General features: G+C 48.0%; 1 protein-coding gene across 1 annotated transcript in view; it reads right to left on the minus strand.

Annotated features, from left to right (window-relative positions):
- LOC147033618 (uncharacterized) overlaps positions 1 to 6,068 on the minus strand; it is a 51,413-nt gene extending 45,345 nt beyond the window's left edge. The window contains exons 1-3 of the mRNA XM_085851774.1: positions 5,760 to 6,068; positions 4,102 to 4,202; positions 2,641 to 3,033 (exon numbers count right to left, since the gene is read on the minus strand). Coding sequence (XP_085707900.1) covers positions 2,641 to 3,019 — 379 coding nt within the window. The 5' untranslated portion in view covers positions 3,020 to 3,033; positions 4,102 to 4,202; positions 5,760 to 6,068. The remainder of the gene's footprint in view (positions 1 to 2,640; positions 3,034 to 4,101; positions 4,203 to 5,759) is intronic.
- Positions 6,069 to 14,104: the final 8,036 nt, after the last annotated feature.

Consider the following 14,104-nt stretch of genomic DNA (forward strand, 5'->3'; position numbering starts at 1 on the left):
GATCCCAAAACCCCCACCCTAAGCATTAAGCCAACACCAGGCAAAAAGTAATCAATTGTGATATTAGATGTGCATCTCTATATGTAATAGGTAGACGTGTACCTACCCTCCTGGTGTTTTGTGTCTAAAAATCACCATTCCTTTGAACCCCTTTTTAATGTTCTGCCTTTTATAAATCTGTCTTTATGTCTCTCTAAATATTTTGCTTGGCCCTTACTGGGCAGGAAATGTCATGGCATAACACTGTCCCTCTCCAGCATTCTGCAACAAGCATCGGAAGGTGGGAGGAGGGTCCTCCAACCATCGACAGGCTCCTTCGCCAATGGTGAGTGAGAGAGGAGCACTGCGCGCCATCAGTGATGCACGTGTCCAAGGCAAATAAGAGGCGAGGTCGACGACAGAGTGGAGTGGTCATGCAGAAATCGGCACGGGGGTACCTGCACTTTTTCCACTGCTCACGTTAAGCCAGAGCCCCGTCCTCTCCTCACGGGGCCTGGAGTGACGGAACGCGGCAGCAGTTTGTCCCTGCCCGAGCAAGCCTGAGCTGTGGAAGCATCCTGCCTGGTTTACCGGTATTCTTGTCCTGTGAATGCTCTACTCTACTGTGGTGTGATTCGGCCCATTGAGGCATAGATGATGAGAACGACACTCGGTAAAGCGCATACCTCTACCAGGCTGAACAGTTCAGGTTATGTATCCCAATGATAGGCCGGAACTCCCCAAACCATCCATCAAGTTTTTATAACTCGTCCACAATTTTTGAGATATCGTGCTATACATCGTTTTTAGCCCCATCTTTCAATGGTGAAGAATCACTTGAATAATATATTTTTTATTCTCATTTCCGGATTCGGATCTTCACCAAAATTGAATCAATTCTTCCTTGTGACATACCGAACCTGTACACCAAATTTCATCCAACTTTTTGAGATATCCTGTTCACAGACAGATGGGCTGACAAGGGTGAAAACAAAATCTCCACCCACCTTCGGTGGCAGAGGTAATTAAGACTCCCGTTCGTTCCTTGGTCAGTGGGTGCGAGCGTTCGATAGTGGGTAAGGGGTTTTCTTGTGATTATTGTTGTTACTTCTTGGATATTCCCTCCCCATGACCATTCTGTTTGCCATTAAATACACTTGGTCTTGGGGTGAATTTGGATCTCTATGATCATTCGCTGGTAATTAAGGGAAGCCCGTTGAGGGTTAAATGGCTGCGGAAATGAACGCCGTCTGTCTAGACGCCAGCACGCATCTCCCGGATTGCTCGTCCATCGATTTGAGATCAATACCAATTAGCGTAATGCCGGCCGATTTGATGGTACCACTGGTATGGAAGAACTGTAATCTTACCTGGACAGCCGACCCAGCTAGCCGTGACAGTCGCGTTCAGTGAACCACCGGAACGAACCCGCGTGGATACAACAATGAAGTGGATTGCGCTTGCATTCTTCAAACAGCTAAATAACACGAGTAAATCAAGATTTAGTGATTAGAATGAGCTGCTTAATTAAAGGTTTTTAACTATAGCCATTTTTCGCTCACCTGGAACATAGTTTAGGTGAGGTATTAGCATCGTGCGGTATCCGTCAGTCAGTCAGTCAGTCAGTATGTAAACACTCGGATCGTCTTTTCCGAAACTACACCCACGATTTTAATGAAACTTGACCACATTTTCCCCAAACTTCGTAGAACGTCGGAGGACCGAGGCCTCCTGATGCCTTGCAAATCCCATCAAAAAAAACTTGCATACTAAGAAGGTCAATTTAAAGGTCAAAGGTCATTACGATTCTGGGATCGCTACTTTTAACTTCTTCTCGAAAAGTATTCACCCGATTTAGATGTTGCTTGGTAGACATTATCTATGCATGCTGCTTTCACAAATTTATTTATTTCCTCGGCCATCCACCCCTACCAGCGGTTCCCTGGTTCTACCAGGTGAGCGCAAGAGCATTGTCCCTATTTTTAGTGCATATACTATACGGAAAGTTGTGAAATTAGTCGGAAGAGGCGCATGATTAGCATTGCCGAACAACCAGTTTGAGCATAAGTTCCATTTATTTTAATCACCTTATTCTTCTTGCATATGGCAGGTTGGCTGCTGGGTAGCTATCATTTTGTTGGGGTGCGACGATGCCGCTGATGCTGTGCCCCTATACCAGTACACTGGTACTCATTTCACCAACCTCAGAAGGATGACAGGCTAAGATCCCAAGCCAGCCATACTAACCACTAAGCCAACACCAGGCACTGCGGATAATTTAGTTTACGTATATTTTCCGATAGTTATGCCTTTTTTTCTTGGGACATTGTCTTGGAGTTGCATCAGTATGAAAAATCCCAGCATTCTAGACCACTTAGAAAGCTATGAACATTGATATCAGTGAGTCAGTGTGTCCGGAAGTGGTGAGAACGAGCTTTATGTATAAGATGATATCCTGGATATGTCTCTCTGCCCACTTTACTCTTATCCCCACTCCTGATATTCACCCAATTCAATTAAGAAAATGAACAGTTACATTGTTTTTTTGTGGTGTTAACATAGCTCAAGCACAATTGGCCAACTAGCCTCCTCCTGTATCAAAGTTCCTTATGTATATTATGTAGCGTTCATAATGTAGTGCTTGCATAAGTGACAACTTACAATCCTCCGTGTAACTTCCTTCCTCTTTGGGACCAACCAGGAACTCGTCTTCAACCTTTACTTGCAAGATTTCAATACGTCCTACCATCTCGGAGTCATTTTCACATCCTCGTACAACGGGCTGTTCTGAACCTTTCCGGTCAATAAACGACTCCATAAAACAACAGAGCTTGACGTACATGGTGAGAGGAAATGTTTGTGTGGACAAAGAACAGAGTCGAACCCTTGCCAGAGTGGGCTTGGCGTGAGCACAGAGCCCTCTGAGGATCTCGGTCCCCAGCCCCTTAACCGCGGCTTGGAGCGACTCCTCTGGCAAGCCACGGCTCTCCAGCCAGGCAGGAATGACACCGATCCTGCTGTGAGTTCTTGTACAGTCCATGGCCGTTCAGGAACCTGCAGTGAAGCGAGTTTGAATGTAAACAGGTCCATCCTTTTAACAAGAACCACTGAAACAAAGATGAAGTAACGCGAAATATGAAACAAATCAAAAGCACAATTACACATTCATGTTTTCTGTTGTAATATTCTTGTGAATGGACCGACTTCACTGTCAGTGAGAGTGGCAAGTTTGTGGTACAATACGTAGGATGTTTGGAGTAAAGATAAATATTCATGGACTGATGCTGATACAGACACCCTCTGTCTAAACTGGGGATGCTGTCTTTCAAGTAAAGGTATAAAATGAAAACTAGTTCCAGTAAAGTACCAGGGAGATTATTTCTGCTGCCACGAGTTACCTCGCCCTCACCACCACCTGCACTTGTCCAACACCAGTCCAAGTAGCTGCACTCTCTCCACCATCGCCAGCACCCACACTCATCCCACTGTAGCCATCTCCTCTACAATCACTACCAACTATTATCTGCAGGTTTTTTTCACCCCATTACCCCCAAAGTAGCCACGACTTCCTTCACCCCATTTATAATGACCCTTAAGTTAGCCATTGTGACACTTTCAGCAGCAAATACTGCCCTCTCTCTCCACTATCCCCCACATTAACCAATTATCACACTGTTTATCATCTTGTTGAATTCTTCCATTTCCCTTGTTCCACGACTGACGAATTTCCCAACCATTTTATCACTACCCTTCTTTATCTGCATTGCCCTCCAACTCACCCAATCCCAGGACAAAACTGGAAGGGCACTCGGTCGAGCACACACCTCCGCCACACAATGCCTGATCCATGAAAACATATCGGGTCCAATACATTTTTGAAATATCATGCGATACAGCACTATATCTAATCTCTCAATAGTGAAGAATCACTATAAAAGTAAATAATTCTCATATCCAGATCTTCACCAAAATCGAATCAATTCGTCTTTGCCACACACCCAACCTGTCCACCAAGTTTCAGTCCGAATCCGTCCACAACTTTTTGAGATATCGTGCTATATCGTTTTTGGCCCCATCTCTCAATGGTGAAGAATCAGCGAAGAAATTAAATAATTCTCGTACCCAGATCTGGCTTTGGATCTTCACCAAAATGGAATCGATTCGTCCTCGTAACACTCCCAACCTGTCCACCAAGTTTCATCCGAATCTGTCTTTGAGATATCCTGCTCACAGACAAACATGGGTGAAAACATGAGCTCAATGGTACACCGAGGAAAGAACCACTTATCGCGTTCTGCTGCAAGCAGCACTGAAAACATCAAGTTGATCTCTATATATGTGGATATATAATAGTGCGTGCCCGGAGGTGCGTGGCCGTACGTGCAAACAAAAAATAAAAATTTTCAAACCGCATGCCAGAAACAACAACTACACAGGCCGTTCCTTCGCCATCACGTGCGTGGCCGTACGTGCAAAATTTTTTTTTTTAAACCGTGAGCCAGAAACGACAACCACACAGGCCGTTCCTTCCCTCTCGCGTTCTCGCGACAACCATACTTCCACAGACTTAATTAAAATCCAAATTAAAATCAAGTTTACCTCCCTGTCTTTGCTTGCCACGACATTCGCTGCCATGTAACTGGCACGGCCCGTGACGTCATCGTCAGCCGGCCGCGCTCAGGCCTACGCAGCCATGTGTGATGCCATTGGTTGGTAAATAAATGGCTGCAGCAACGTGTCATGTCATTGGTTGGTAAATAAATGGCCATAACTTGTGAACCACTTGTCTGATTAATATCAAACCTTGAAAATGCACATCCTCAGGTCTGCAGCAATATACCTGGCAAGTTTCAATTTGATCGGACTAGTGGTTGTCAAGAAACAGCGGTCACACACCACTGGAATTATATATATATATATATATATATATATATATATATATATATATATATATATATATATATATATATATATATATATATATATATATATATATATATATATATATCTGAGAAAGGAAGGCCAAAGGGGTGGAAGAAGAAGAAGAAAAAGAAGAGGAAGAAGAAAAAGAAGAAAAAGAAGAGGAAGAAGAAAAAGAAGAGGAAGAAGAAAAAGAAGAGGAAGAAGAAAAAGAAGAGGAAGAAGAAAAAGAAGAGGAAGAAGAAAAAGAAAAAAGAAAGAAAAAAAAAAAGAAGAAAGAAGAAGAAAGAAGAAAGAAAGAAGAAAGAAGAAGAAGAAGCAACACAGAGCGCAGAGCAGGAATAAGCTCTAAGACTATTTTATGGTGAGTTAATGATCGTGACGAATCTGCATTACAGAATCGGGAATCACCATCACTCACATAAACATTGATCGTCCTTTTTCTCCGTTATTAGTGACGGGTAGTACAGTATCATATTATTACATATCGATATTTTAATTGATTATTGATCGGAATCTGTCCCACTGATATGAATTTACACAAAACGATGAGAAATTATCATCTCTTTTATTCCTCGCTTTTCCTGTCTGTGGAACAACCGTCCAGAGACCGTTCTGTCCCACTCTTCCCTGCAGGGCTTGAACCAAGCAGTCCCTCCCCCCCCCCCACCTCTTGTTATTGATTGTTTCAGTGTTTCCTCCCCTCCAATCCCGTTAATTCCCTCGCTCCTGTAAAAATAATTACACGTGCGGCGCTCACAAGTCCCCTCGACCGAGTACCGAACAACAATCAGGGTCTACTCATCAGATGAGCACCGAACGGACTCGCAAATCATGAAAAAAAAAAAAAAACAACTCACAACGAACCGAGCACGACGATCTCTGGGCTCTCGGACTCCAAACTTCCCTCAGAACATCCAGTCAGAGCAAGCCACGCCCTCCTCGCAATGCATGCCGGGATACCTTTTACCTCAGTCTCCGTTTCCTCAGGGACCTCGATCGGGTGTCTGTTTATTACGTATGCAAAGTCTGTCCATCGTGTCGCACGTGGTAGTAAGTGGGGTTGTGAATTTCGTGCATTTCCGAATCCCAATCCCGAGACGATATCAACATTTAATTTGTTATTTTTTTTCCCCCTTTTTTTTTTTCAAGTTTTTTTTGTAAGTATTAATTGATTAATTGTTGAACCTATTGACACATGACAAACACCTCAGCAGGAAGAGATCGAATGAGAGTTCACTGGCAGTCTCATTTCCACATAGACTTCAATCGATCGTCTGCACAAATAAGTGTGTGTGTGTGTGTGTGTGTGTGTGTGTGTGTGTGTGTGTCCTCCATAACTCCAAAACCATGAAACCGAGCAACCTGAAACTTTGTATGCACACTAAGAAAACTCCATGAGTGAAAACTGGGAGTTTGGGTTCATCAAAACACCCCTTTTGATGATAATTAACGGCCTTAATTAATTATATCCTTCATCAGGCGACTCTTGGCCACCTCACTCAATATGGGGTCTTCAGGCGTATCCTGGGTTACCTCGCTCGAGTCTGAAGCCGCCACCATGTCTTTTGGCTTCTGCTCAACCATGCTTTGACTTGGAACAGGCCGCAACGATTTGTTAACAACAAAGTGTTTTTTTATTTCACTTTCCTCACTCATATTATTAAATGCCTTATCATCATACCTACGGATCGCTGGACACCTCACAATGCTTATAAACGCCCAGAGACGCCAGCGTTTGTGGCTTTATTTCATTTCTGCACATGCGCGCATGCCATAACCTTGAGAATCTCTTAAACTAAGCCGAATTACAAAATTTAAGCTCCAGAATTGAACTTAGCAGCACTGACTGCTAAAAAAAAAAAAACAAAGTGCTCATTTGTCTAATTCGGACATAGGACCTTCGGACATTGCTAGCTCTTGCCAACCATTGAATTGCAGTGCTTGCTTGAGTGCTTAAGCCGCTCGCCGAGTGAATGGCAGGACAGTTCGTGTCCCAATCGGGATGTACAGTCGGCAGTTGCTACAAGGTAGAGGTACGTACATGGCCAAAAGTATGTGGACACCTGCTCGTCCAACACCTCATTGCAAAATCATGGGCATTAATATGGAGTTGGTCTCCCCTTTGCTGCTATAACAGCCTCCACTCTTCTGGGAAGACTTTCCACGAGATGTTGAAACATTGCTGCAGGAATTTCCTTCCATTCAGCCATGAAAGCATTAGTGAGGTCGGGCACTGATATTGGGCGATGAGGTCTGCCTCACAGTTAGGGTTAGTGTTCCAATTCATCCCAAAGGTGTTCAATGGGGTTGAGGTCAGGGCTCTGTGCAGGCCAGTCAAGTTCTTCCACACCGATGTCAACAAAACATTTCCGTATGAACCTCACTTTGTGCATGGGGGCATTGTCATGCTGAAATAGGAAATGGCTTTCCCCCAAACTGTTGCCACAAAGTTGTAAGGACAGAATAGTCTAGAATGTCATTGTATGCTGTGGCGTTAAGATTTCCCTTCAATGGAACTAGGGGGTTTAGCCCGAACCATGATAAACAGCCCCAGACCATTGTTCCTCCTCGACCAAACTTTACAGTTGGCACGATGCATTCGGGCAGGAAACGTTCTCCTGACATCCGCCAAACCCAGATTAGTGCGTCGGACTGCCAGATGGTGAAGCGTGATTCATGACTCCAGAGAACGCGTTTCCACTGCTCCAGAGTCCAATGGCGGTGAGCTTTACACCACTCCAGCCGACGCAGGGCATTGTACATGGTGATCTGAGGATTGTGTGTGACTGCTCGGCCATGGAAACCCATTTTGTGAAGCTCTCGACAAACAATGCTTGTGCTGACGTTGCTTCCAGAGTCAGTTTGGTACTTAAAGTGTTGCAACCGACGACAGACCATTTTTCCACGCTACGTGCTTCAGCAATCAGCGGACCCGTTCTGTGAGCTTGTGTGGCCTACCACTTCGTGGCTGAGCTGTTGCTCCTAGACATTTCCACTTCATAATAAGAGCACTTACAGTTGACCGGGGCAGCTCTTTAGCAAGGCAGAAATTTGATGAACTGACTTGTTGGAAAGGAGGCATCCTCTAACGGTGCCACGTTGAAAGTCATTGAGCTCTTCAGTATGGCCCATTCTCCTGCCAATGTTTGTCTATGGAGATTGCATGGTTGTGCGCTTGATTTTATACACCTGCAGCAATGAGTGTGGCTAAAATAGCCGAATCCATTAATTAGAAGGGGTGTCCGCATACTTTTGGCCATGTAGTGTATATGGGAATATTTGGATCTGTAATTTAGGGACTCTCCGCGGGTGTGTATGTGTATGCCTGCATGCTTGGTTACGGGTACCGTGGTGGAAAAGTTTCATCCGTATCTCGGAGGTTTTAACTTTTAACCTCAACAGCGGACGAGCGATCACATTTTTCTTTGTCCTCGTGACTGTTTCTAAAGCAATTTATTACTTTATGACTCGGTGTGCTTTCAAAGGTTAAATGCTTTCTCTTTGTGGGTTTCAAAACAAAATACATTTGAGAACACCCGATTCCCAAGCCGTTGGCTGTATTGATGCATTTTCTCAATTAAAGCCAATTTTTTTCACTGGCAAATGACGATTTCTTTTTGTTTGTTTGGACAATATTGAGGCTCATATAAGAACTAGCACACAGAATGTATAACAAAAGGGAGCAGGAGACAAGAAGGGCAGGAGAGGGAAGCACAAAACAGTGGGGAACAGAGACATTAGGAAATTTGTGGAAGGGAGAGGGATGGGGTGGGGAACACAGGGTATACAAGATGGACATTACAGGGACGTTCAGGAAGAAGAGCATGGAATTTGAAGGAGGTGGGTTTGGAGTGGATTAACAGGGGGAGAAAAGATCATGATTTTGGATCAGGGAAGATAAGAGATGGTGGTGAACAGCTGTTTTGAAGATCTGGAAGGAAGAGAGTGTGGGATTTTCTTCCAGAGGTGGGAAAATAGGAATAAAAGAGTGAAGGTGTGTGATTCTTGATTTTGGAAGTTTCACCAGAAGAGTGATGCTGGCGGAACTTGAGCGGCCTGCAGAAATATGGTGGGGGGGGGGATCACAGACAGAGCAGGGGGAGGGGCAAGGCAGGAAACAGATAGACCACCGACCTCATGCAGTGAATGAGTGAGAGACCCAAAGACTCAGCTTCATTGCAGGAGATACAAATGATCCAAAATGCCTTGGTTTCCACAGCATGAAGTTGAGAAAGGTGGGTGGTGGGAGTACCAGCCCAAAGGGGAAAGCAGTACTCCATCAGGCTGCAGATGAAAGCGTTGTCTGGATCTTATGCCGTCTGGACCGGTTGCAGAATTTGAGTCGAGGTTTGATAGCAAGCTCTCCACCTTGTCAGGCCAAAGGAGGCAGAGCCCAGGAACAGCTGGGTATGACAGAACAGTAAGGTGAGTGCAGAAAGCGATGGGTTTGGGACACGAGATTTAAAAGCAGACACAGAGTTTAGGCATTCAGCCTTTTCACATGAAGTATCAGCTGTGCAGCCATTTGAGGTAAGTGAGTGGATGGAGGAGGAACATACACCAGAAATGGACTTCACTAGACACCAGGATTTGGAGGAGGTAGAAAGGTTTGCGAGTTTAGACTTGAGATGAGAAAGATGCTGTTTTCTGGCTCTTCTGAGGGTACACACGTTACGAGCTTTGTGGAAGGAATTGAGATTGAAGGCGAATCACCATGAAGCGAAGGCAAGTTGTTTCAGGACAACTGCCTCGCCACAAGCTTCAGTGTACCATGGGCGGGAGGAAGGGTAGGACAACTGATGACTACATGGGATAAATCTGTGCATGAGAGAGAGAAAGAGAGAAAGAGAGAAAGAGAGAAAGAGAGAAAGAGAGAAAGAGAGAAAGAGAGAAAGAGAGAAAGAGAGAAAGAGAGAAAGAGAGAAAGAGAGAAAGAGAGAAAGAGAGAAAGAGAGAAAGAGAGAAAGAGAGAAAATTTCTTTGAAAAAATTCCCAGGACGAGTTGATCTCGGAGAGAGTAGAAATGGGAGACCAGTCTAGAAGTTTGGTGGCTCCTTGAAGTCCCTGCCAGTCAGCCTGAGTAAAATGCCAGACTCGTCGGCGCTGACGTGGTTCTCTGATAACAGCCAGAGAGATGACCACTTTAACAAGCATAAGGTCAGATGAACCGATTGGAGCAGGGGAAGAACAGCAGACATTTTCTGGATAACTGGTCAAAATCAAATCCAGAAAAGATGGAGTACCGTTGGCTGAAAACCGGGACGGGAAGTTGACAGGTTGAGTCAGTCCCAATGAGTCGCAGAAATCCTTTGCTGAAGTGCCATGGCAGGTGAGAGGGGTACCCACACACAGCGAACTGGAATAATGGCAATTGAAGTCACTGCACATGAGGAAGAGAAGGTTTGGATGAGTGGATAGAAGTTGGTCCATGTTTTTGGCAAGTGAGGTGTAAATGGAGTCATCAATGTTTGGTGGACGGTACAACACACATATAAACAAGAGTTGGGAGCGGAGGAGAAGCCGGAGCCAGAGGTATTCCTGGGTTGTGGTGGAGTGAGGGCAGTGCATTGAGAGTGAGGGACAGAGTTTTTGATAAAGAGAGAAACTCTGCCACCAGCACGAGGCTCAGGTCTATCATACCAGAGAAGGGAGTAACCAGGGAGAGATACTAGTATAGGGAGTCAGTGATGTCTTGAAGGAGGAAAGTTTCTGTTCAGCAGATTATGTCCGGTTTGTCAGTGGCAACCTGTATGGAGAGATTAGTCAGGTGAGTGTGAAGGCCTCGGATGTTTGAGGTCCACACTGTTAAGGAAGAGGGAGGGGAGGAGGCTTTGGTTGCAGGGGAGGGGGAGGATAGAACGAGGGAGGAGAGGTGGAGATTGGGAGAGTTGTTGACAGTGTGGAAGAGATTGCAGAAATCTAGTGGAGAGGGTCGGATGACATAGGGCTAGGTGGTGAAGGGATGAGTCGCAGTGGGGAGTAATAAGAGATGGGGCAAAGGGAAGTGTGAGATTGGAGGAGGTGGGGGAATGAGTTGGAAGAGAGAGAGAGAGGAGGCAGCTTTGTGGATACGAGGGGGCGGGGTAGCTTTGAGAAGGGGGATGAGGGGTGAGGTGGGAGAATTGAGGGAGAAGGATCAGGGGGAGAATTAAGGGAGAAGGGTCAGTGGGGATCTTTTGAGGAGGGTGAGGGGGAACCGTGGAGGGGGGAGAGAGAGAAGTTTGCTTTGAAGAGGGAGGAGGTGGCTGATTTGAGAGGGAAGCTTTGAGGGACAGGGGAGACAATGAGAGCAGGCACGGCCATGGAGGTGAAGGGAGAAGGGAGAGGTGGGGAGAAGGGAAGGATGAGACTGGGTAGTGGTATTGTGAAGATGAGTGGGTGGGGGGGGAACAAAAATTGAGGGGGTGGGGGGAGAGGGAGGCAGTTTTGAGAAGGGGGAGATAACAAAACCCAAAGATAACAAAATAACTGTAGAAACATGAAAAAACAACTAGAAAACTTATCTTTCAGAAAGTCAGCAGAGACCCTGATGAGGAACTGCCACTGTCGCTCAAGAACAGCAACCGGAAGCTGATTGTGTGTGTGTGTGTATGTGTATGTGTATATGTGTGTGTGTGTGTGTGTGTGTGTGTGTGTGTGTGTGTGTGTGTGTGTGTGTGTGTGTGTGTGTGTGTGTGTGTGTGTGTGTGTGTGTGTGTGTGTGTGTGTGTGTGTGTGTGTTGTTCATAAAGCACAACATATTCTCTGATAACTCCCCTACCCTCACCCCTATCTCTCTCTTTGTCCCATCCTCGCTCCACCCCCTCATACAGTGCAGCATTCTCCCACACCTCTCCCTCTCTTTCTGTCTCCGAATGTATCTATATGGTGGTTATGCCGAGATGGTGGTTATCTCCACATATATCCGGACGTGGTTATCTCTGCACATATCCAGATGGTGATTATCTCTGCACATATCCAGATGGTGGTTATCTCTGGACAGACCCTCCCTTTACAATGCCTTCCCTTGCCCTCCCCTCACACTACTTTCCCTCCCCTCACACTACTTTCCCTCCCCTTCATGCTGCCTTCCCTTCCCCTACTTCTCCTTACTCCCGCACCACTCGTCTGTCTCCCTACCTCCTCGCTCCTTCAACCCTCTCTCTCCTCCCCTTTTTCTCCCCCCCCCCCCCGCCTTCGTATAACTGTCGTCCAGACGGTGGTTTCTCTCTGGACATGTTTGGACGGTGGTTATGTCCGGACAGACCCTCCCCATCACACTGCCTTACCTTGCGCTCCCCTCATGCTGCCTTCCCTTGCCCTCCTCTCACATTGCCTTTCCTTTACCTCCCCTCACACTGCCTTCCCTTTCCCTCCCCTCACATTGCCTTCCCTTTCCCTCCCCTCACATTCGCTTCCCTTTCCCTCCCATTGCCTTCCCTTTCCGCATCCCTGCTTCCTCACTTTCCGCCCCCTTGCTCCCCTCCTCATTACTCACTCCCCTTCTCCTTGCTCCTCCTCGTTCCTTACTCCCCTCCTTCCTCTCTGCCTCCTCATTCCCCACTCCCCTCATTCCTCACTCCCCTCATTCCTCTCTCCCCCTCCTTCCTCACTCCCCTCTCCTTCCTCACACCTCCTTCCTCTCTCCCCTCCTTCCTCACTCCCCTCTCCTTCCTCACTCCCCCTTCTTCCTCACTCCCCTACTCCCTCACATTCCTCTCCCCCCTCCTTCCTCACTCCCCCCTCCCATATTCCTCACTCCCCCACCCCACCTCAATTACCCTACCCCTCCCTTCCCCACCCTCCTCGCTAACCCTCCCCTCTTCCTTACCCCCCACCCCCGGGTCAGCGAAGCGATGGGCTAAAAACATGGGTTGCATTTGCAGTGGCTAAAAACAAAGAAGTACGAAGACAGCACACACGGAGGTCGAACGTGGTGGGGTTTGTGCGTCTCTGCATGCGAGCAGGTTGGAGGAATGCATATAGGTTGGGGCATACGTGCAGGTAGGCCTTTGCCAGGTAGAGAGCATGGGTATATTTTAAAATGCTCCCATCCGGTTTTACATGGAACAGAGCGGTAAAAAACTAAAACATTGCTGTTTGGGTGCATTTTATCGTCCCAGTAATGCCCTGGTACGCTGCCGACCCTCCCCTCATGCTTCATTCCCTTGCCCTCACGCTGCCTTCTTCCCCTCCCCTCACGCTGCCTACTTCCCCTCCCCTCACGCTGCCTACTTCCCCTCCCCTCGCGCTGCCTTCTTCCCCTCCCCTCTCGCTGCCTTCTTCCCCTCCCCTCGCGCTGCCTTCTTCCCCTCCCCTCGCGCTGCCTTCTTCCCCTCCCCTCACGCTGCCTTCTTCCCCTCCCCTCGCGCTGCCTTCTTCCCCTCCCTCGCGCTGCCTTCTTCCCCTCCCCTCGCGCTGCCTTCTTCCCCTCCCCTCGCGCTGCCTTCTTCCCCTCCCCTCGCGCTGCCTTCTTCCCCTCCCCTCGCGCTGCCTTCTTCCCCTCCCCTCGCGCTGCCTACTTCCCCTCCCCTCGCGCTGCGTACTTCCCCTCCCCTCGCGCTGCCTTCTTCCCCTCCCCTCGCGCTGCCTTCTTCCCCTCCCCTCGCGCTGCCTTCTTCCCCTCCCCTTGTGCTGCCTTCTTCCCTCCCCTCGCGCTGCCTTCTTCCCCTCCCCTCGCGCTGCCTTCTTCTCCTCCCCTCGCGCTGCCTTCTTCCCCTCCCCTCGCGCTGCCTTCTTCCCCTCCCTCGCGCTGCCTTCTTCCCCTCCCCTCGCGCTGCCTTCTTCCCCTCCCCTCGCGCTGCCTTCTTCCCCTCCCCTCACGCTGCCTTCTTCCCCTCCCCTCGTGCTGCCTTCTTCCCCTCCCCTCGCGCTGCCTTCTTCCCCTCCCCTCGCGCTGCCTTCTTCCCCTCCCCTCCCGCTGCCTTCTTCCCCTCCCCTCACGCTGCCTTCTTCCCCTTCCCTCGTCCTTCCCCCCCTGGCGCTTCCCCCCCTTTCCCTCACGCTTCCTCCCCTTTCCCTCGCGCTTCCTCCCCTTTCCCTCGCGCTTCCTCCCCTTTCCCTGGCGCTTCCTCCCCTTTCCCTGGCGCTTCCTCCCCTTTTCCTCGCACGACCTCCCCTTTCCCTCGCGCTGCCTCTCCTTTCCCTTGCACTAACTCCCCTTTCCCTCATGCTCCCTCTCATTAACCTCGCGCTGCCTCCCCTTTCCCTCTCGCTGTCTCCC

Source organism: Eptatretus burgeri, chromosome 2, assembly GCF_056783735.1.
Source record: "Eptatretus burgeri isolate ZD-2024b chromosome 2, Ebu_testis_v1, whole genome shotgun sequence".
Lineage (NCBI taxonomy): Eukaryota > Metazoa > Chordata > Myxini > Myxiniformes > Myxinidae > Eptatretus > Eptatretus burgeri.